The following is a 25,163-nucleotide window of genomic DNA, read 5'->3' as shown; positions in this document are numbered from 1 at the left end:
ATTTTCTCACGGTTTCATATCGCCATGGGGTTACATTGGTTTATCTATTCATTTCTCTTTTCCATATTTTCCTCTTTACATATCTAATCCACCTTTTGCACATATACTTATGTAGATTTTTGTGATTGAACGCATGTGCATGATTCTCAATGCATAAAAATACAACAATCCGAGTAGCATAACTATTACTTCATATTATTTAACTATTACGAATAAATTAATAACTAATAACATTTAGGTATTAGTTATGTTTTTCAAATAAACCAACATCAATATTTTAATTTCAATTCTCAGACAGAAATCGGCAACGAATCAGCAAGTGTTGCATCATCATCCACAATTAGACCAGCAACATTCGACGAAGAAGACAATGTTGAGTTCTTCGTCGAACCCATCACGAAATGTGAGACAAACCCACTTCAATTCTACTTCAGATTTCTCCAAAATTGGAGATTTTGTAAATTTGAGTGTTTTTGTTTTTCGAGATTTTGATTGATGTGAATCTGATGAATCAAACACATTAAAGTGGGTATATTCTTATTGTTGAATATTCGGGAGAAAGTGGGGTAAAGATGAAAAAAAAATTTGAAGGGAAAAATCCAGCCGGTGGGTTTAAAACTCAAACCCACCGGCAAGAGAACAATATTTTGTAGTTTTTACCCAAGATCTTAACCTGCTCTTGATACCATGTTAAATTAGAAAGAGAGAAGAGAGAGAATAATATGATGTTACTATTGCTTGTTCGATATCATAAAGATTACAACCCTTTATATAGAGAAACATAACATAAATTTAACCTAACACAACTTAACCTAATGGGCTATGGCCCAATACTCCTAACAAAAGCTAAGTTAAACTTTCAAATGCAAAAGTTAAGTTTTCGGTACCAAAAGTGATCTGATATGTTTCTTCAATGTTTTTGCAAGTGCAAGTTATCATCTAACAATGGACAGTAGTGTATATTACCCTTTGTGATGAATATGTGTCAAACTCTTCTTTCACTTCAAACATGATAAACATCTTATCATGTGAAAAAACAAAGTGTTTATGGACATTGTCACTGCAAACTCGTGCTCTAATATTTTACTTACATCCAAATTAAACATCCAATGGAGAATGGAGGAGGAAAATAATATAGGTTTCAGGGCGTCACGATGGATTAGAGAAGAAAGAGAGAATGTGTTTATGTGTGATACTGAAGTTAGGGTCAATAAAATGCATTATAGTCTGAAATACATCATATAACTAATATACTCCACCACTTAACTAATATACTCCAACGCTTGACTAATATACTTCAGCGCTTAACAAATTCATCCAGAAGCAATTTAAGGCTAGCATAACTAATAGGTGCAAGCGGTAAACTAATTCTACTGCTGATTTGATGCATGTGCGTGATGTCAGCATGACATCAGCGGTCTCACGTTAATATTAACGTGAGACCGTCTCTCCAAAAACGGACTCTTTAAGAAAAAGAAATATTTTGTTTCAAATGATATCTTCCTCAATATAGACCACATTAAAACCTATACAGATGAGTATTACCATAGAAAGTAAAATATCCCGTGAGTTTTGAATACACATGAATTTGGAGGAAGTAATTAAACTATTTCCTCCATTTTTTAGAAAGTAGAAGTTCATGTAAAGTTCTACTTTCCTAATTTTGTAAATTTTTTATCAACCAAACAACATCTTAGACTTCCTAAGAAGTAGAAAATACTATGATTTTATTGACCAATCAAACAAGCAATAATGTATCCCTAGAAAGTCAAGTGAAATAACTTTTGAAAAAACACCAAATTAAACTCTTGAGTTCTATATGAAAAAAGGCAGATGTATGTCGTCGTTCTTCCTATCAGGTCAAGAAGTTGAGAGGGAGGGCTTGGATTTCGGAAAAAACCAAAGAAATTAAAGCAAAATAATAATCGAATTGACTAAATGTAGCTCAAATAGCTAGTAAACAAGGCGTTCTAAATTTATATCAAGATCTATATGCAAGTCTCTACATCATATCAAGCATAATAGTAGTACTTCCCAAGAACTTCTCAAGCACAGACTAGGGCTGACAATGAATCGAAGATGGGTCGCGTGGACCTCCATCTGCCCATCACCTGCGACCCAAAGGCCAAATCTCCATCCACACTATCCATCACTCGTCAAAAATCTCACCCGCATCCGCTCCATCCATCAAATGCGGATGGGGCAGGTGAAGAGGGTGGGAAATCGGTGATACTAGAAAGAAAAACTATTTTTTAGACTTAACAATTATATGAAAAACTAATCATAGTCTCATAGATTAACTATAATGTGACAATATATATACATATATATGTATACATACTACCTCTGTTTTTATTTAGTTGCAACATTCACCTTCTTGCACAAACTTTAAGAAATGAGAAAAGAGAGTATAATTGACTCACTTGCCCCTGCTACTAGTATTGATCAGGTTCAAAAGAGTAGGTGAAGTAAGGGTAATATAGTCAAATTATGCCAAAAGCTTTCCTAAAAAGGGAAATGTTGCAACTAATAAAAAACACCTAAAAGTAGAAATTGTTGCAACTAAATAAAAACAGATGTAGTATATATATGGGTGGATGGATGGATGAGGTGAGTGATGAATCCAAAAAATAGCATCCATATTCGACTTGGCCCACCCCCGATCCACCCATCACCCACCCGCTTCATCGCCGGTTTTCACCCGTTTATTCAGGGCGGGTGGTGGATAATCCACTTATCCATGGATAAGCTCTAGCATGGGCGAAACCACATAGGGGCCTGATAAAGGCCTGTCCCCTCCAACACCCCCTCACGGCCAATATTTTTTTAGTTAGGCCCCATATAGATATTTTTTTATATATTAAATGAGGGTTTTATGAACTTGAAGGAGATTACTAGTTTCGTGGTTTATGAGTTGGTGAATAGTTTGAGTAGATACAAGGTCGAATCTCCTAACAATAAAAATTTTCTACCAAGAGTACTAATACCATAGTCGATGATTTGGCTCTACAACAACATTTATGAGAATTAAAGTATTGAAGGGATGAATGAAATTTATGCATCTCAGTCATGAACCACCAGCAAAAGTTAGAAAAAGTTAGAAAAGCAATACTGTAAGAATAAAATGAGAATGTGTAACCTACCATTACAAAATTACAGTGGGTAAAACTTTGATCATAACTTTGGTGGTAGGTAAAATTTTCTGTCAAGTCAGGCCCATAGGATTTACCTAGTAATATAATGCCCATTGTTTTACATATACCATCCATTTTCTATCTGAGATCTTCTGTATAACACGTCACACGCTTAAATGATGGTGCAGGATTATAACTTATAAGCATTCTTGTATATGCCTTGCTACTAACCTCATCCACACTTGTATCAAGATACAATCAATCCACATATGCTAATAATTAAGCCACATCGCAACTGATAATGTGGTATGTCTGTCGCATATAATTAAGAATTATTTATTTGAAGCTAAACAATAGACTTCGGGTCTTCTGCATATTTCATTTGATTAATGCATAGAATGTGAGAATTCAAAATAACAAAAATTCCAAATTACTAATTTATAGAACTTTCCTTAGTCCAATGAAACTGATTGACAGTAAGATCAAAACAAGACTTAATTAGTCAATGTATACTAGCCGGCTTCAACCCATACTATTCTTTTTACCACAATTGAAATAACATGCAAACTTTCAAGTGGAAGTTTCGGCGAAGAGTATTTGGTATTGGTGCGAGTAACCCTTATTATTACTTTATTACTGCAACCACCCTCAATATTGATGTAAATTTTATGCCAAACAAGAAATCGAATAAATATTTGTCGTCTTACACTTAACTAGCTTTCTTTTTTGAAAAAAAAGAAAAAGAAAAAGGAGTTCAATATATAGGAAATATGGAAGCAATATATAAGAAGAGACGTATTGAAAAGCACAAGAAAACGGTAGTAGTATATGAAACGAGTACATTTTGCAAAAAGAATGGTTCTAATTTCTAAGATCAATTCTATAAAATCAAAATGAGTTGTTATTCAGTAACTACTATTACAAAGACAATTTGTAGAATTTAAGATAGAAATGACCAAGACATTAATGAGCTAAGTTACAATGAAGTATACGCGATATTATGTAACAAAGTATTAACATAAGATCACCCAAATAGAAAATTTTAGCAATTCTACAAGCACGTTTTCACTTTTCCATCTGAGAGTCAAGGTAGAGAGAAGAGAGCAAAAGCTCTAAAGTTTGTTATTGCGGAATGTTGAAGCTAAACTTTCTGTTATTACAAAACTACTATTTATAAGCTAGGTAGTTATCATTTAACTAACTAACTAACAGAAAATAATAGAGTGTAATACAAGTTTCTTTTTATTACAAGATATTTACAAAGTAATCTTCATATTCCCCCTTCAAGCTGGACATGTGGAGAAGACACAAGACCAAGCTTGGAACTAATTTGATGATGTAGAGGACCAGCCAATGGCTTTGTAAGGATATCTGCTAACTGCATGGAACTAGGAACATGAGAGGTCTGGATAAAGCCAGAAACCACCTGTTCTCGAACATAATGACAATCACGGTTGAGATGATTTGTCCTCTCGTGAAAAACCGGATTCTGTGCAATGTGTTCAGCAGCAGAATTATCACAAAATAAAGTGATAGGTTTAGCAACATGTAAATTCAAATCCTGCAATAAACCTTCTAACCAAACAATCTCAGAAACAGCACTAGACATGCTTCTGTATTCAGCTTCCGCATTAGACTTGCTTACTGTCTTTTGTTTCTTGGTTTTCCAAGACACCAAATGATTCCCCATGAACATACAATAGGCACTTAAAGATTTACAACTGAATATACAAGAACTCCAATCAGCATCAGAATAGGCTGTAAGTTGTAAATCACAGGTTGCAGAGTAAACAAACCCAAATCAAGAGTACTCTTCAAATACTTGACTACATGTATAGCAGCTTGTAGGTGTGGCTTCCTAGGACAACTGAGAAATTGACTGAGGTGCTGTGTTGCATAAGAAAGATCAGGTCTGGTGATGTTTAAGTACAACAATCTACCTACAAGCTGTCTATATTCTTCAGGATGATCAAGAACTTCCCCTTCTTCAGTAGATAAATTAAGACCTTTTGGTAATGGAGCAGTAACAGACTTAGAAGAGTGTAAATGAAAGTCTTGGATGATATCAGTCATGTATTTCTTTTGACTAAGAAGAATCCCAGAATTATTCCTTATAACTTCAATGCCCAAGAAGTATTTCATTTCCCCTAAATCCTTAATGGTATAAGCTGCATCAAGAGCCCTTTTCATGATGTCAATTTGATTTTGACTTGTACCAGTAAGCACCATGTCATCAACATATATCAATATAACAACAAATTCACCATCTAGATGCCTGGTGTAGAGAGAGTAGTCTTGCACAGATTGAATAAAGCCATGACTAAGAAGAAATCTGCTCAGTTCCTTATTCCATTGCCTTGATGCTTGTTTAAGACCATATAAAGATCTTTTTAGTTTACACACTTCACCAGATTGAGCTTTTGTGTAACCTAAAGGAGGTTTCATGAAGACTTCCTCATCCAAAAACCCATGTAAGAAGGCATTATTTATGTCTAATTGACATAAGGGCCAGCCTTTGGCAGTTGCAAGGGAGATGAGAATTCTAACAGTTGCTATTTTAGCTACTGGAGAAAATGTATGAGTATAATCAGTCCCTTCAACTTGTTGATAACCCACAGCCACTAATCTGGCTTTATACCTTTCAACTTCACCATTAGGAAGATATTTAATCTTGTATACCCATTTAGAAGAAATAGCCTTCTTTCCAGGTGGCAAATCTGTTAAATACCAGGTGTCATTTTGTTCAAGAGCATGAAGCTCTTTATCCATAGCATCTTGCCACTCAGGAGATAAACAAGCTTGTTTATAGGAAAGAGGTTCTGTAATAGGAGGAGAAGAATGAACTGAAAAGGAAAGAGATGAAGAAGAAGGTAAAGTGGGACATTCATAGTCTTTAAATTTGATAGGAGGTTTAACAACTCGTTTGGGAAGGTGACAAGGATTAGAAGGATTATTAGAGATAGAAACAGTGCCAAAAGATGCAGGAGAAATAGGTTGTTCAATCATAGTGTTATCTGGTGTCTGTAAGGAAGAGTCAGATGATGAAGAAGTAGAAGAGAAAGGGACAGGAATAGAGTTGATAGAATGGTTATCAGAAGATGAGGAAGATAGAGTAGGTTGATCAGAAGAGGAACTAGAAATGTGATTAAAAGCAGGAAGTAAAGGTTCATCAGAAAAATTAACAAGAGAGTGATCAGTAGGTTTAGAACAGGAAGTAGGAGTAGAAGTCATGTTATATGGAAATATGTTCTCTTGAAACACAATATCTCTAGTTACAAAACATTTTTTAGATTGTAAATCATAAACTTTGTAGCCTTTTTGACCAAAAGGATATCCTATGAATAGACATTTTGTTGCTCTAGGGCTGAATTTATCTCTTTTTCTGTCTGTGTTATGTGCATAACACAAACAACCAAACACTCTAAGGTTAGAATAATCAGGTATGGTATTTGTGAGGATTTCAAAGGGAGATTTAAAATTGAGAAGAGGTGTAGGTAGTTTATTTATAAGAAAAGTGGAAGTCAGTAGACATTCACCCCAAAAAAATGAAGGAACATTGGATTGAAATTTTAAAGCTCTGGCAACCTCTAATAAGTGTTTGTGTTTTCTTTCTACTCTTCCATTTTGCTGAGGTACACCTGCTATACTTCTTTGGTGTATGATGCCTTTGTTATTAAACAAACTAAGGCATTGGTCTTGTATTATTTCTGTACCATTGTCTGATCTAACTCCTTTGATTTGTTTCCCATATTGTGTCTCAACTTGTATGAAAAAGTTGGCTATAGTTCTATAAACTTGCTGTTTATTTTGTAGGAGAAAAGTCCAGGTTGTTCTGCTAAAATCATCAAGTATGGTAAGGAAGTAAGATGCCCCATGAATGGTTTTGACTTTATATGGGCCCCAGAGATCAATATGTATAAGAGAAAAGATTTCAGGTGCTCTAGATAAACTTCTAGGAAAAGCAGATCTATGATGTTTAGCAAAAATACAAATCTCACAAAAGTAATCATTTCTATGAGAACATAAGGCAGAGTCAATATATTTCATTCTTGAAAATGAAGGATGGCCTATTCTGGCATGTAGGATGTCAAGAGAAGTCTGAGTTATATTTGCTTTATGAGCAGAAAATTGTTGTGTGTGAAGAGGATCAAGAATAGAATGACAAGCTGTAATATCCTGTGTAACAGAATGCATTTTCAGATAATAGAGACCTCCAAGTTTAATCCCTTGAACAATTTGAGTACCATAAGCATCAACAAATATACACTCAGAAAAAGAAAACTTCACTTCAATTTTGTTGTGTTTAGCTAATTGTCCAACAGACAATAGATTATGCTTGAAACTGGGAACTAATAGCACATCATGTAACACAACATTTGGACAGATAACCACATCACCAATTTCAGACACATATGAAATACTACCATCAGGCAATCCTACTTCAATCATTTTATCAAGTTTTCTTCTAAAAGAAAATAAGCTTGCATCATAAGCCATATGATCAGTAGCACCTGAGTCTACTATCCAAAATTGAGAGCATTTTGTACCTGCAGAGTGAGCATGAGCAGCAGGTCCTTTCATGGATTTGAGAAATTCTTGAAACAATGAATGCATCATTGTTGTATCAACATGATTTGCCATAGGAGATGGACCAGCAGCAACAAAATCAAGAGGAGTATCTTCTTCAAGACTATCAACAGCAACATGAGCAGCAATTTTTCCACCAGATGTGTTACCAGATGTTGATGATGGCTTCTTATGATACCAATCAGGAAAGCCAATCAACTTAAAACACTGATCCTTTGTATGTCCTTTACCCTTACAATATTCACATTTTAAATTCATTTTCTCCATCTTTTCCTTCTTCCAATCCCTCCTAACACCAGAATTTCTTTGCACTGCTAATGCACTGATTTCATGAGTAGAAAATTGAAGAGCAGAAATCTGTTTCTGCTTCTCAATTTGTTGAGCTAGAGAAAACGCTCTATTTAAGGATGGTAAAGGATCCATTGACAAAATGTTAGTGATAACATTGTCATAACCTTCATTGAGACCTAACAGAAACTCTATGAGTTTCTCTTCTGCTTGAAAATCTGCTATTTTCTTTAGAAAATTACAAGTACATTTAGATAGAACACCACAACTACAGTCAGGAAAATTCCTAAGGTTTTGTAATTCATCCCACAGTCGTTTCATCCTTCCAAAATATGTAACTATGGACATATTTTCTTGCTTCAACTTCTCTAAATCTTTCTTCAGTTGATAAATTTGTGGTCCATTAGACTGACCATAACGTTCACAAACCTCATTCCAAAGTTGAGTAGAACTTTCTACAAATGTAAAATTTTCACCAATTTCGGGTTCCATAGAATTGACTAACCAACAGGTAACAAGATAATCGCATCTTATCCAACGATTAAAATCTTTACTAGTTGAATCAGGTTTCATGATTGAACCATCAAGAAAACCTAATTTATTTTTCGCAATCAGTGCACGTTTAACATTTCTTCTCCAGCTTACAAAATTTGTAGCATTCAAATTAGTTGCTACTAGCTTATTCATAGTTTGATCTGAATTAGAAATATAGTAAGGATCATTGTTACTCACATTGTTATCACCAGTATTCGAGGTTTCTCCAGTATTTTCCGCCATTAATGAAGCTCCAAAAAAAGAGTTTTATGCTTCTGGAAATGAATAGATTCTCTCAACAACAAACGTTTTTAACTTTGCAATTGTTGAATCACAATATCGCAAAGAATCAAGAAAGAATGATTAAATTTTGAGGTTTCGAAAAATCAAGGTTCAATTTGAACCTGCTCTGATACCATGAGAGTCAAGGTAGAGAGAAGAGAGCAAAAGCTCTAAAGTTTGTTAATGCGGAATGTTGAAGCTAAACTTTCTGTTATTACAAAACTACTATTTATAAGCTAGGTAGTTATCATTTAACTAACTAACTAACAGAAAATAATAGAGTGTAATACAAGTTTCTTTTTATTACAAGATATTTACAAAGTAATCTTCATACCTTATCAAACTTCCATAGCATTTGATTTTATGATAGATAAGTAATCACTTTTGCGCTAAAATTAATCAAACATTTTTGTCAAAATCTTATTTTAGAAATATCATATTTTTTCCGTAAAAAGAGAAATGGTAATCAAAAGTATAAATGTAAAAGTAAAATCCAATGCGTAACTATCTTAGCCCACAACTGATGTAGAGTTTGATACAAAATCATTAAGGAAATGCACTTTAGGTTTTCCTTTTGAGAAGTACAAATTATCCTACACTCTGATTAATAGCATTGATTCATAAATTTTCTTCTCATTTTAGTATACTATAATAATGCTTCCTATGTATTTTTTTAACTTTCCTACTTTGACTTTGCACGTTTGCGAATGCGCTTATTCTACATTAAGTATCTTTCATTACAAAATTGTAAAAATTATAATAATTGAATATTAATAAAGTACTCGTTGAGACGAATCAAACAAGACCCCGCATGATCATATTTTTTCTTATATATTGAGAAAAATCTAAAAAATTCTCTCTAATTGTAAATAGTATCATGTTAGAGATATATTAAGATACTAAAGATATGACAAATACCCCTCAAAAAAAAAAAAAAAAAAATATGACAAATATCTTTAGGATATATTAGTAGTTAGGATATTAATTATCTTAGGGAAATATTGATATATTAAGATACTAAAGATATGATAAATATCTGTAGGATATATTAGTAGTTAGGATATTAATTATCTTAGGAAAATATTATCTTGTGATTTATTTCAGATCAATATTAAGAATAATATATCTTTTGGAGATGGTTTCCGAATAAGAGTTTCTATGTAGTCCTATATATATTGTAGTCATCGTTCATTATTGAACACACCTTAATAAAATTATATTGTTTCTCTCCTCTCATAAACTTGTCATGGTATCAAGAACAGGTTAGATTTTGGGATCGTCTACAAAACTTTTCTGCCTACCGGTGGGTTAGAAACTTAAACCCACCGGTGGGATTTATAAACCTTTACCTAAAATAAAATATAAAAAAAATGTTAAGGAACGATTAAACCTACTGACTCGGGTGATGAAGGTGCTGCATAATCAATCATAGTGCATCAAGCGTCTCCGTGATGTTAAGTATGTTAGGAGTTGGGATTGGATTTCTTCTTGGTGGCGCACAAGAAAATTCAACAGTCAACACTATTGGTTTATTTTTTTTATTTTTTAAAAAAAAAAAATATATATGGCTCTCCCTATGTCGTGGATAGGGTTTCATGAGGTTTTATTTTAACCCACCACCGTTGCGATCAAACATAAAATTGAAAAACAGATGATTCAAAGAGAGGTCTTGAATCGCGGGAGGGAAACAGAAGAAGTGATAGAAAGAGAACGATGTTTTCCGTGGATTGATATATATGTGATAAGAGGTTCGAAAAGAATGGCATCCCTCGTATACTTAAGGGGTTCGAAAAGAATGGCGTTTCCGTTTTGCTGAAATATTTGGTGAGGTCGAAAAGAATGGAGTTCTCATCAAGAAAAAAAAATTATTTGCAGGTTCGAAAAGAATGGCGTCCCTATTTGACTAACGATTGATGGATTCGAAAAGATTGACGTTTTCATCTTCAAGAAAAAGAAAATTACGGGTTCGAGAAGAATGGCGTTCCCGATTTATTGAAATATTTGGTGAGTTCGAAAAGAATTGGCGTTCTCATCAAAAAGAAGAAAAATTTGGCGGGTTCGAAAAGAATAGTGTTCCCAACAATATATCTATTTAATTTGATTTGACTTAATTTTTTTGTTTCTCCAATCGCAACGTTCGTATTACTGTCGTTGCGATTGCGGGAGGGTGTTAGAGATATATTAAGATACTAAAGATATGATAAATATCTTTAGGATATATTAGTAGTTAGGATATTAATTATCTTAGGAAAATATAATCTTGTGATTCATTTCAGATAAATTTTAAGAATAATATATCTTTTGGAGATGGTTTCCGAATAAGAGTTTCTATGTACTCCTATCTATATTGTAGTCATCGTTCATTATTGAACACACCTTAATAAAATTATATTGTTTCTCTCCTCTCATAAACTTGTCATATCAAAATTCTAAGTGAGAAAGATAAAAAAAAAAAATACAAAGGAATTACATGTTTATCACAATAGCATAGATGTTTAAGCCTCCTTAGTATACTATAGCATAGATGAGACATGAAAGCATGCACGAGTTGATTCAAAAAGTACAAAAATAAAAAAAAGGAAGAAAACATGATTGATGATTCCTTATGCACCAACTTTAATTACAAAAATTAAGACAACAAAATGAAGTTACCTTGATTTACTTTTAAAAAATATGATCAATTATTACATGAAAGAAAAGCAAAAGATTGGCGCATGGTAAAAAGACAGTGAGGTATTTTGGGCCCCACTCCCAAATAGGCAAACCCCAAAGAAAAAAAGGAGGTAAGATGTCTTCTCACTTGTTTATTTGGGCTGTTCAACACTTGAAAATTGGGCCCACTCCAACTCAAAGAGATATGGTCTAACAACACCTACATTATGGTCAAGAATAGGGCAACAATAGGTCATCTTTATTGTATGATGTGGCCCAGGTAGATTGGCTCACATCCATGCTCCACGTGTACATATTAATTACAAGGTTATTTTTCTCCAAAAAAAAAAAAATATCTATTTTTTTTTTCAAGTTTCTTGCAAGCTTCTCCATAAAGTTTTGAGTTTTTATCTTAAACCCCACTTTCAACATATGCCTATAAATAGAGGCCAAAACTTACACAAACAATATACTAAGAAGCCATTATTTATTTACCTACCAAGAGTTCAAAAAGAGTGAGGAAAACAAAAGAGACCAAAAAAAGGTACAAAAAATGGATAATTTCCCCATTGTTAATATGGAGAAACTTTATGGTGATGAGAGGAATGTTGTAATGGAGAAAATCAAGGATGCTTGTGAAAATTGGGGTTTTTTTGAGGTAATTTGAACTAAAAAACAATAACATAGTACATTCAATGTTTTATTATTATTATTATTGTATACTATTAGTTTTGACTTGTATGTGTAACTTGTTATGTATCTTATTTTTGTTTAGGTTGTAAACCATCCTATATCTACTCAACTATTGGACACTGTGGAAAGGATGACAAAAGAACACTACAAGAAGTGCATGGAACAGAAGTTCAAGGAGATGGTGGCACTCAAAGGCCTAGAAAATACTCAATCTGAGATCGATGACATAGATTGGGAAAGCACTTTCTACCTTCGCCATCACCCCATCTCCAACATTACCGATATCCCTGATCTCAATGACGAATATAGGTAATTTCTAATATGTTGTGAATAAGGTTGCGTACATATGGACCTCTCAATTTCCAATATATTGTGAATAAGGTTGCGTACATATGGACCTCTCAATTTCTAATATATTGTGAATAAGGTTGCGTACATATGGACCTCTCAATTTCCTATATTGTGAATAAGGTTGCGTACATATGGACCTCCTAAAGACACCAGTATGTAGTTCTTGTTACGAATTTTCAACTTGTTTATCATCGACTAATCTTGTTTTCTCCGGCTACCCGCATGATTTATGTGGGTGATTTCAGGAAGGTGATGAAGGAATTTGCAGGAGAAATAGAGAAGCTAGCAGAACAACTCTTGGACTTGCTATGCGAGAACCTTGGGTTAGAAAAAGGTTACCTAAAGAAGGCCTTTTATGGAGCCAATGGACCAACTTTTGGCACAAAGGTTAGCAACTATCCACCATGTCCTAAACCAAACCTCATCAAGGGACTCCGGGCTCACACCGATGCCGGTGGCATCATCCTCCTCTTCCAAGATGACAAAGTCAGTGGATTGCAGCTCCTCAAAGATGGCCAATGGATTGATGTCCCACCTATGAAGCACTCCATTGTCATTAACTTGGGTGACCAACTTGAGGTAACTTCTTTATTCTACATATTGAAACTAACTATTACTGATTTCTTTGTATACTTCCTAGTTCCTAGATATGAATTGAGTATGGCCATTTAAACATTGAAATTAAGCCAAATAATTCGACACCTATATACCTATTCATGTTGAAAACTTGCAAACAAGTCCATATTACACAAAAATAGATAAGAGTTAGGAATTCAGGTAACATGTTTGAGTTTAGTTTTTGTGTAAATTTCGTGTTGTTCACGACATTTACCAGATATAGATATATGTGGCAAACATGTATGCCGTATACGGGTCAAATTAAGTCCACTTTGGAATTTTCTTGTGTTTTTTGAAGTTCTCTCACCCACAACATCTCAAGTTTTAGTCATGTTCCTTCAAATATCAGCTCTACATATGTAGTCAAGTTAAGAATTACATATCAATATACTTACTCTGTTCTGAAATAAGCGAAATAATTCTCTGAAAAAACTCTCATATAAAAGAGAAAAGTATTTCACTTATTTCAGAACGGATCTTCATACTACATTAACAACTAATGTATCCCTAATTTTTTACTATAGGTCATAACTAATGGTAAGTACAAGAGTGTGATGCACCGGGTGATAGCACAGACAGATGGGAATAGGATGTCAATAGCCTCATTCTACAACCCGGGCAGCGACGCAGTGATCTACCCGGCGCCGACACTGGTGGAAAAACAGGAGGAGAAGTGTTCAGTGTACCCGAAATTCGTGTTTGAGGACTACATGAAACTCTATGCAGGACTTAAGTTCCAGGAGAAAGAGCCTAGATTTGAGGCCATGAAGGCAGTGGAGAGCACAGTGAATTTTGGTCCTATAGCAACTGCTTAATTTACCAATTAGTTGTCAATCAATCCTTTCCTAATTAAGTTATATGTTTACCTAATATATAATTATAGGGGTGTTCTTAAAGGTTCAAGATTAACCTGTTTTAGAATTTGTTGGGCATTATCTGTTCTTCTGTTTAGCATTAAGATATTCTCAAGTGTTGTGTGTGTTTGTTTGTTGTAAAAAGTGACCAAAAGTTATTTGTGTTTCAATGAAAAATTTAATGTTATCTTTTAAATAATTTCCTAATTTGTTACCTTACCTTACTCAAGAAAGAGACATCTTAAAGTTGCATTTGATTGTTCCTTCTGAGGGTTGTACAGCACTTATCTACAGGAAATGAGCTGGAAGCTGTTTTTAGTGTTTTCATTTTTTATTTTTTTAAAACAGAAGAAACAAACAAAAATGCAAGAAGAAAGATCACCTTACCAATATCTGATGATATCTGAAAATTCTGGTATTCCAATCGTCAATTATTCAGCAATGAGCAAAGAGAATCCTCCCAAGTTGTTAAAGTTGCTTTCTTCACAGTGCTACAGCAGAGAAAAAAAATAAAATCAAACCTTGTCATTTTATGGAGTATAATATGAGGTTGGAAGGTGGTAGCTTCAACCATTGGGCTCCCACGTGATTCTCATATAAAAAATATTATGAAAATATATCACTCTTCTTTCTTTTTAATTGTTACACTTACGCTTTTTACGCATGCCAATGCAAAACTTTGAGGTTATATATCTCTAGTTTTGAGTTTGTAAAAATTATAAAAAGTACTCCCTCTGTTTTTTTTATCTTTCTCACTTTCCATTTACACATTTTCCAATACACATCTTTGAACTTAAATATCTTTCATCATATATTAGTAAAAATTATAACGATTGAATATTAATAATGTACTAATTGAGACGAATCAAACAAGATCCCACATGACTATATTTTTTCTTATAAATTGAAAAAAATTGAGAAGATTCTCTCTAAGTATGAATAATGTCAAGATTCTAAGTGAAAATGATAAAAAAAAAAAAAAACAGAGGGAGTACATATTAAGACAAATATAACATGATCACACATTACTATGTTTTTATTCACGTATAAATCACAAACAATGGTCAAAATGCAATTTGTTGAGTAGTACTCCCTCTGTTTTTTTTATCTTTCTCACTTGGAATCTTGACACTATTCATGCATAGAGAGAATCTTCTCAAATGTTCTCAATTTATAAGAAAAAACATAGTCATGTGGGGTCTTGTTTGATTCGTCTCAATTAGTTTCTATTAATATTCAATCGTTATAATTTTTACTAATATATAATGAAAGATATTTAAGTTTCAAAACGTGCATTGGAAGACGCGCACAGAAAAGTAGGAATGATAAAAAAAAAACAGAGGGAGTATAAAATATCAAAGTATAACAATTAAAAAGAAATAGAATTAATATATCATTAGATTACTTATTAGTAAAATTTGAGAAATTAATTAGTAAAATTCAATTAAAAAGCAAAAGCAATAGTGAGGAGTGTGTGGTTGGAGGACCACCATATTGGATTGTAATGTATCTTCTTCATTAGAATAATAGCAATATGAAGTATAATATTATGTGTCACAATTCGGTGGGTACCCATGCGAATTGGCTCTAGCGTTCTCATCCTCATTCCTCCAATTTGCAATTCACTAGAAAGAAGGCTCCTCCCTAAACCCTGACTTCGTTTCGCATTATAGAGCGATCTGCAAATTATGTACCATTACTCACATATCCTCTTTCTCAAACTTGTAACGTATACGTCTAATCCCTAATGTTATATTATTCTGTTCAACTTATTTAAACTTATTTCAAAAAAAAAAAAAATCTTATGAAATAATATAAGAAATAAGTTGATTCAAACAGACCCTAAATCATAATCTTAGAGTTGAGATAAAATAACAGTTTTATAACGGCATAAAATTATAATCATTCAGTAATCTGAACTTGAGTTGCTCTTAGTGGCTCCGAATTTAATTCATTGTTACTGAACATAGCTAATTACACCATAATTTTCCTATTATAAGTGAAAATAAGATCTGAAAAACAGTCATAGAGACAGATGGGATATTGTTGAACTTAGCACATAGATACAATGTTAATAGTTTCTCTTGTTTTAAAGTTTTCAAACATGTAAAACATTTCAAGTTCAACTTCTGTCACCTAGTCAAGCATAGTATATAGTCACTATAATCTGAAGTCAAAAAACTGACTTTTTTTTTCCACTGAAAATCAATCATATTATTAAGTAGTTAGTACTTACTACATGTGTAGAAAATTCTGGACAGAAAAAACTTCTACTTTGCAGACAGAAATTAGGTAGGCGAAGAAAAATAAAGTAATTCACACCAATTATTAGAACAATTAGAGAAAACCGACAGCTGGGAACCTACATCATTAAAGATAGTACACCAGAATTTAGGCAAGATGTTAAATTTCAGAAGAAAAATCAAAATAACATTGCCAAGAATAATGTTAGTAGTCATGGCAGATAGCAATAATTCATATGAAAAAACAACGATCCATCCCCAAATTGGCAATATCTGCACAGCAGCAAATGTCATTCTTCACCAATTAGAGGCTGAGAACCCTTGGCATTATCATCACAAAGGACATAACCATAGAAGACACAACCTCCGTGTAGTTTTGATCAATACTCGGGTATTTTTCTTTGGCGCAAAGGGAGACACATAGTCCATGGACATTGGACAGTGACGTAGACATGATGTGATCTTAAGAGAACCATCACGACAAGATTTTACCAACTAAGCTTGTTCACAATAATATTGTTAGGTTAACGTTAACGTGATTCTAAATGTGTCATGAACAAATGACGTACTGGAGTATGGGCATATGCAACCTTACCTCTATATTAAAATAGGCCAAATTATTCAAACTTAACCATTCAACCACAACTTATACCACCAAATATATAAATTATGGGTAACATTGGTACAATTTAGGCTTTGTTTACAAGGGTTTCGCACATTCATTCAACAACACAAGGGTAAACAAGTTTACATAAGAGCATATAAGCTCGAGTAACAGCTAACAAGTAATAACAGTTTAGATAAAAAAAGGAATGTAAGTGCTATAACGGAGACATTATCTTATTCAAAATTATCGGTAAAAAAAAAAAAAGAAATTTAATGTTTTTGGTCCACTCTTAAAAATAGCAATAATAAATCAACCACCAATCTCCATCAATATAGATGATGAGAATGGCCCAGAAAGTAAATAGATTATAAAGATTATAGACTGAGGTACTACGACAATGAAACAAACATGCCATATTTCTTCCCTGTACACTAACTGTAATCAACTTGTAAAGTATGTAATCATCAATATTCATTATAAAGATTAGATTTAGTATAGCGACTAAACAAATATTCAACACTGAATAATTTATAAAATATATATGCTTTAGCCTCTAGGTGGCTATAAATAAGTCCATATACTTACTACTTTACTACTACAAAAAGAAAGAATCTTATGCTATATTATATGCAAGGTAGACAATAGTAATCTGAAACTTTGTTATATTCCTATATATCTGTGTGTGTATTACAGTTCTAAACATGAACAAGACAACAATCAGCTGTTTGGCCATTATCTATCTATCTATACAAATATATTAAAAGGCATGTGAAACTGTGCCACGTGGCGCTCTCCCTAGGGAGTTTTAGTTCATGTAATCCATGTACAATAAAAAAATTAAGAAATTGAATAGGATAGGATTTGATCTCAAGACCTCAAATACATATACTAAAGTTTTAACCACTAGGCTAAGTTGTATTCGGTGTTATTATCATAAAGTATTATATTAATAAATGAAATTTTATCTCACCCGGGGCATAGCCTGGACCTAATAACTAGTTATTCATGTTAAAAGTAGCCAATTAGGTGGTCATTTCTTCTGAGAAATTTGGCAACTTTGATGCTAGATTATAACCTAGCAGATCATTCTATCGTAATCCCATTACCCAAAATAATTGCCTGAACTAATCCATCTTGCTCTTCTTGAAAGGAGTTTAGAAGTAATGTCGACGCAAATGGTACTTAAGAAAATGAAATAACATATCAAAAGAAGATAAAGAACAGAGGGTTATAAAAGGAAAAGAGAGAGACTAATCGATAGCCACACTGTGTTACTCTCGGTCTTTATTTCACCTCAAATACTCGTATGAGTAATGAGCCTTTTGAACTCTGACATGGATAGGATATATGACACTCGAATTTGGACCCAAAACATGGAACTTTTCCCAATAGCCGAGTCTAACACATGAACACATACCTGAGTCTAACGCAAGTACCAGAGTCTGCATAACAATCCTACAAACAACAAAAGGAGTAAAAGAACGAAAGAATCAGCGAATCGATATTAAAGAATTCATTTAATTAAAGAACTCATTTAATTAAAGAACTCATTTAATTAGATACCCTCAGCAATCTGATTAGCTGTTTCTTTTTCTGTCTCCTATGGTCCTATGTGACTAAAATATTGGAAGAAACAAAGATCTCTAGCATCAATTCTATGCTAATTACCTTTCAAAGTAGCAAGAGTATCTAGGTGGTCCAGTTACTACATAATTAGCCACTTAGATAGGAAAATTCTTCCAAAAATGCATTAAGATAGTACATAACTGACATGATGGATGGGAAAGCAGAAGTGGTTTTTCTGCCCAATTATGTAAAGCTCCAAACCCTCTGTTTGTCTTTCTACTGTCAAGAAAACATATTGGAATGAAGGAAACAAATTCCAAAATCATCTTAAACTAATAATTAGCATAAAAGTACAATTATTCTAGGAATTACTTTATCCCCTGACTAATTGTGATGCTAACTGAACCAATGAGGAATACTAACCAAATAAGAGGGAATAATAGAAGTACAAGTAACACAACAATAAAATAGAATCAGCTAAGGCATACTTACAGTAGCTTTTCTCACTCTAATTTTTCCTCTAAAGTTGAGATTCTCAGACAAATACTTTTTTCTCTCTGTTTTTCCGCCCTCACTCTCCAAAGAAATTCCTAATTTGTAACTGAGATAATTTAAGAGGCATATCAGTGTTATTTTGTAAATTCTGTTTTTGCTTTTTTCCTCTATTTTCCCACTTCTTTCTAATTTTTGTAGAGCATGAGAGAATTAACTTTTAGATCCATTATCTAATATGCATTGCATGACAAACAATATATAGAAGATGAGCATTATGCCTTGAACAATATTCAGTTCTTTTTCTTGAATTGTAAAACTCTTTATTTACCAAAAATTATCACTCGACATGCCTTTCAATGTATCTCAATTATAAATGAGGCACGCCTCTGATCTCCATGAGACCTCATCAATGTTAGATGAGCTCTGGGTCAGAGGGAATATCAACACAATAATTTTTAACACAATAATTTTCAACACTAATGACTAAATTATCAAACTTTAGCACAGCTAAGCACCAACCCCAGATAGAGTAGAAAGTTAATTGCAATTCAAGTTGTAAAACCGCATAAATGAAATTTACCTCACCTAAAGTAAAACGAGTTATATGAGCTTTAATGCCCTCTGGATATGCAACTCCAGCACAAGCTTTGAGTGACTTCGCATCTTGGCGGCTTCCCAGACTTCCACAGCTTTGTCAAAGTAAAGCTAACGAAGACCATGAGTTGATGAAAGATGCTGAAAGTATCCTTTAGAGGTTCAGTTCTGGCCAGAGTGCAGCTCAAACGGGTCTTCAAGCTTTATACAAACTTGAAGCAGAACTTCAAGGTCTATAGAGTGACTTTAGCAACCTCGATGTATACACACCATGATGACCACTATACAAGAAAGCACATAAGCGAAGACAGCAGGCAGCAGCTGTCAACATTCTGAATCTGAATGAGAACAAGCAAGTGTATGCCACTCCAATTCTTGAAGACATCATGTTTAGACTATATACTGGCCATTGATGGACAGTACCACAAATGTCAGAAAAACAGTTTAGGCAACAAAATAGAAAATTGTAGACTTGGCTAATTATGAACCTGCATTGCAAAAATATCTCAGCCTGTAGGAGAACTTGATAAATCAACACATAAGCATCCAAGATACAAAGATGTAAAGTTGGCTAACTATTCAACCTGAAACTGCATTAAGGAATACCTCAACCAGTCAGGTGAACATGTTTATTGATGTAATTACGAGCTTGGCACCAACTATCAACAAAATACAGTTTTCCAAACAAAACGCAACATTCAATTTGTTGGTATTGGAAGGAATCATTCAATAATCCTCATCAATAAAGATATTAGCTTCCAGATTCCTCACATGTTGTAATCCTAAATGGTCAAAAGACTCGTGACTTTTAAGAGATTTCAGAACATGCAACAATGAGATATAAGATGCAAGGTTGCAAGGACCATAAGAGACTGTCTAGTAAAAGAAAAAGTGTAGCAATGAACAACAATGGGACCATGTGTTCAGAACAAGTTAGTAAGTGAAATAATGTTTCATCAATGACCTGAGAAACATTACGAAATATAAATCCAAATATTACAAATATAAAAGTTTGGCACCAAAAAGTGTAGTATTAAGTTTAAGCAAGCCAAACAGATGACTAAAAATCTATCAAATAATTAGACATTGCAAATATGAAAATTTTGGCACTCAAAGTTTAACATTAAGTTTAAGCAAGCCAAACAAATGAAAAAGACCTATCACATATAAAACTAGACATTACAAACGTGAAAAGTTTGGCAGTCAAAAATCCAATAGTAAGTTTGAGCAAGACAAGCAGATGAAAAAAAAAAATTCTATCAATCAAAGGTTTTAGAATATCAGAAGACAAAACTGCTACATTTGTGTAACATAAGCATTTGCGTGCACAGGTTATCCTAAAATCATCAACCACCATATAATCTTGCTTGAGTACCCGACCACCAATATTCCAGCCTGGCGCATTTGGAAGGGGTGGGATCTACCCTTTCTTTACCTTGCTTGATAGTCAGTAGGGCACTTAGTTTCTGATCCCACGCTAGTAACTTATTCTGATGCGCGTGAAAACTGGCAAGCTCCTGCGTATATCAATTTTGATCATGTTGCTTCAGCTTGGACACCTGCTCCATCAGATGCAATTTGAGTTCCATTACCAGCCTTCTTCTCCTCTCCTCCTGCAGAATCGCCATTGGAACAGTGATTGCTTGTAACCGTAGAAATATCAACTTCCGAAGCTCCTGCTAACTTAAAGCGTTCAACAGCAGCATCGAGATTCTTTTTCCAATCAGCAACTCCCAGTCTAAACTCAATTTGAGAGCGCTCAAATAGCATATTACCCCAGAAGAGATGAATTTGTGATCTCATAACAGCTGCCTGCTCAGCCAACTCCTCAGGAGTAGGCTCGCCAGGGATCTTACCCGAGGATTCACCTTCATTTCCTGCTTTCTTTCTTCGCTTTAGCAGCTCCTCCACCTTACTAGTATTTGGGTCTTTCAGTTCATTAGCTCTCTGCTCCTCCAACTTTTCCCACATTTCAGTAGCAGCCTTCATCTTCTCCTCTGCACTGTCAAAAAGTTCATATGTCTCGGATGAATCCCAGCTCAAAAGATCCTCTTTCTTCGCCAGGGCGTAAGACCAATGAAGCTTTGCCATCTCAAACTGCTGCTGCCCCATCGCAAGTAAACCTTCATAGAAGTCTGGCTTGATCGAAAGTGCTTGCTCATACTTCTCCCTAGCCAAGGAATACTTTTCCTTAACCCAGTGATATGCTTTCTGCAGCTGTGCAGCCTTATCCTCTGGAGATGCATTCTCATCTACAGGGATCTTTTTCCTTGCTGCACACATATGAACATTCCCCCAGTTGAAAAATGCCAATGCAGCAACCTCCTGAAACTTAAGCGCAGCTTTGTCAAAGAGAAGTTGTGCATCTTCACTTGTCACCGTCTCCTCAAGAGCCTCGGAACACAGCTCCATTCCAATTTCATGCAGGTCAACATGAGCATCAGGGTCAATGCCAACATTGTTACGGAAGAGCTGAGCAAACTCAAACAACCAATCATCCATCTCAACCTCCTTGCACTCTGCTTCTTCTGATACTTCTGGTTTCCCTTTATGGATTTCTATTGATGTCTTATCATCTGTCTTTTCTGCCTCGGTTTCAACAGTGTCCACTCCAACATCTTCAACAGGAGAATGAGAGCCACTCATCTCCCTTAATCTCCTCGCTGTCAACAGGCTTCTCCTCTTCTTCTGGTATTGCTGGTTCTTGTTCAGGGTTCACCTCCACAATATGCAACCTTAACATTCCAATGGGATCGATCTTATCACTTTCTGGGTCTTTTGGTGCAAGGTTGTCTACAAAATCTTCTGCCAATTTCAGCTCACTGGTACAAGTTATTGTCACCAAATCACCATCATTATCTTTGTACTTAATCAAAACAGACTTTGATGATGGAAACCGTTTTCCCACTGTCTCCCTTAAAACTCTGAAGCTGCAATTCACAGGCATTTGGGCTAGTCTTATATCATGATCATATACAAGCTTCAATTGCCTCCATTGAATGATAGCCTCTCGAGAAGGCCTAGGAGCAGAAAACAAAGTGGATGATGCGGGTGCTTGGTCCTTCACAAAATTCTTCAATGTATTCTCATAGGGCTTCGAAGAACCACTTGCAGGTTTCAAAACAACTTTCGGCATTTGTGTTTTCACATCAGGACCATTCTCTGTTGCTAAAACTAGTTGCGGCTTTTCATTCCTGTTACCAGATGGACCATTCGTTCCAGCACCTGCACCTTTCTTAGCTGGAGGAGGCCTAGCAGGCAAACACGGGCCAAGTCCCGCAATAGGTGCACCTCTAACAGCAGAAGCCCCAAGAGCAGCGGGTGATGGACGGCTCTGGAGATCCTGTTGGGCCTCCTGACGAGGTCCAAGAGCTGTTCGAAGTCTGCGAGCAATATCTAAAGCATCCCCATGATTAGGATCAGAACCCAAAAGGACTTGTACATCAGCCATAGCCATGTCATACTTCGCTATAGCTTCAAAAGCTCGAGCCCTCCGGAGAAGGGCCCGAACAAAGCGAGGTTGAACCTGGAGGGCCATAGTGCACTCAGAAATGACACTGTCATAGTCAATAGGTCTCATTTGCATCATACAAGCTGCCCTATTGCTATGAAAAACAGCCCTATCAGGGTGGGTTTTGGGGATGAGCTTAATTGCATTATCATATTGGTCAAGGGCACCCACATAATCCTTGGCCTGAAATCTCTTATTCCCTTCCTCTTTTAACTCATGTGCTCTCTTCAGAAACACTGCTGAATCCAAATCTATGCTACCATTGTTAACATGATTAGTATTATTATGAGCATCACCAGCTGAAGCTTGGTTTCCTGCCCCCTTCTTTTTCCTCCCACCAGACTTCCCCATACAAGTTCAACCTCCACACAAAGAAGAGAAATTTTCCCAGAAAAGATAGAAACTAGAAAAATGATAATATCAAGATAAAAAGATAAAATCTTTTACAACTAATTCAACTGTTGAATGTTCTAAATTTCCTGAATTTCGATAAAAGATAGGAAAACGAAAAGAACCCACTTACAATTAAGGAAAGTTCAGACCTTTGGTGCTGAAATTGGTGCTATCTGATAGCAGGATTGGCCTTTGAAACTCCCCAGAAAAATGGTGAGGTGGGTTTGATGGAGCGTCTAGTAGTGGAAATGAAAACACCCTTCGATGAATGTTCTAGATAGTGGGGAGGGTGTAAGATGGGGTTTAGGGAAGAGTTTTTGGCAAAAAGAAAGAGAAAGTGAAACCCTAGAAGGGTAAATACTGGATTCAATTAGCCATGGAGCTCAATCTCTATGCCCATCTAGTTTGATTATTGGCTAAATTTTACCCCCTCATCTTATAATATAGTGCTTATTTTTTTCTTTTGAAGTCAAATTTTAAAATCTTTGACTAAATATTCTTATTAATATATACAAAAAAAACATATTTATATAAGATCTTGTTAGATTCACTACTTTTATAATATCAACTTTTTATATTTTTAATTATGACAAAATTTAAGATATTGAATATCAAAGCCTCAAAGGTATACCTTGAAGACTATGCAAAAAGCAAACAAGCACTATATTATGGAACGGATGGAGTAGTTACCTAAATGTTGATAGTTTCTTTAGGTTTTCTTATAAATTAAATTTATTATATTTTATTTATTTTGATCTAACTTTATGTTTACACGGAATTACATCTTATCTAATCTAACTGGACTTGATCGATCCTGAAATTTATTCTTTTTATGGTGACGATAATGCACCCTTGATATAGTGAAGTGCAAATATTAACGATATTTTTTTTAGTATTTTCAGTACACTCCTCTTCTCCGAGAATTCCCAACTACTAGTTGGTTTCTCCAAAGTAACAAAAAAAAAAAATCATCGATTAAAGTAATAGACGCTCGTGAATTAAATCTAACTAGAAACACTATGTGTAATACCCACAACATTTTATTTAACTTGAACTTTTGAGTTTTTTTTCAAAAAAAATTAAAAATAATTTTCTTTCTTCAATGAGAATCCCTTCTCATTTGTTGCCAAAAACTTAGTATCCCAACCTTTTTTTTAAAAGAAGTACAAAAAAAAACATTAGGATCCTCTTCTCGCAAGGGAGATTCCTAATGCGTCAGATACAAGAATATCTTATAAGGAAGAATTGTTACATGGAGTAATATCAAACGAAAAAATAATCAAATGTCCTACATCAATTATCGAATCGGTTGCCCTGTTAGCTTCACAAAAGACATGACGGACTTGCCAAGAGTTGTACTGTCGAAGAATAGTTATACAATCGGCTATGATATCTGCATTCTTTCACAGAGTTTCCCAAAGATTATTAATTGCTTTGACGACAAGAAGATTTTTCCTTCAATGATAGTGTTGGAGATACCCAATTATGCCGCAAGTTGTAGACCATTGTGGAATGTTGTGGCTTGGATCTGCTATGATGACTGAAGAAACTCCAATGTTGAGAACTGTCGCTTGAACTATATTACATGCTTGGTCATGAATTATGAACCCAACAGCTGCAGCGGATCCTCGAACCGAACCATCAAAATTTAATTTATAGAAGAGAGGTGGTGGAGGTTCCATGATACAAGTGTAGCAGGGGGGCATGGGGAGGGGAAGAGGGTGGTACTCTCCAAAGGGGAGATCCCATAGTGTGACAATC

The 25,163-nt window shown here is 34.6% G+C and overlaps 2 protein-coding genes across 2 annotated transcripts; one reads left to right on the top strand and one right to left on the bottom strand.

Moving 5' to 3' along the window:
* Positions 1-11,939: 11,939 nt before the first annotated feature.
* On the top strand, positions 11,940-14,192 carry LOC104900929 (1-aminocyclopropane-1-carboxylate oxidase). The gene is made up of 4 exons (XM_010688461.4): positions 11,940-12,135; positions 12,253-12,479; positions 12,767-13,100; positions 13,664-14,192. The coding sequence occupies exons 1-4, from the start codon at positions 12,031-12,033 to the stop codon at positions 13,952-13,954; spliced, it is 957 nt and encodes a 318-aa protein (XP_010686763.1). The 5' UTR covers positions 11,940-12,030; the 3' UTR covers positions 13,955-14,192.
* A 6,453-nt stretch (positions 14,193-20,645) lies between these two features.
* Positions 20,646-23,801, bottom strand: LOC104900928 (hypothetical protein). The gene is given in 2 exon segments (XM_010688459.4): positions 20,646-22,139; positions 22,141-23,801. Coding segments are annotated over 2 exon segments (2,325 nt in total). The 5' UTR covers positions 23,361-23,801; the 3' UTR covers positions 20,646-21,034.
* Between the last annotated feature and the right edge of the window lie 1,362 nt (positions 23,802-25,163).

The sequence above is a fragment of the Beta vulgaris genome, chromosome 8 (assembly GCF_026745355.1).
Source record: "Beta vulgaris subsp. vulgaris cultivar EL10 chromosome 8, EL10.2, whole genome shotgun sequence".
Classification (NCBI taxonomy): Eukaryota; Viridiplantae; Streptophyta; class Magnoliopsida; order Caryophyllales; family Amaranthaceae; genus Beta; species Beta vulgaris.
Note: the sequence above shows the minus strand (reverse complement) of the source record. Positions and strands in the feature narration are given on the sequence as shown.

What these genes read in the sequence shown, in the direction of transcription:
- LOC104900929 (XM_010688461.4), top strand. Translation starts at nt 12,031, where the DNA reads ATGGATAATTTCCCCATTGTTAATATGGAGAAACTTTATGGTGATGAG. An exon ending in AAAATTGGGGTTTTTTTGAG is followed by an intron (nt 12,136 to 12,252) that starts GTAATTTGAACT and finishes ATTTTTGTTTAG; the next exon opens with GTTGTAAACCATCCTATATC. An exon ending in GATCTCAATGACGAATATAG is followed by an intron (nt 12,480 to 12,766) that starts GTAATTTCTAAT and finishes GGGTGATTTCAG; the next exon opens with GAAGGTGATGAAGGAATTTG.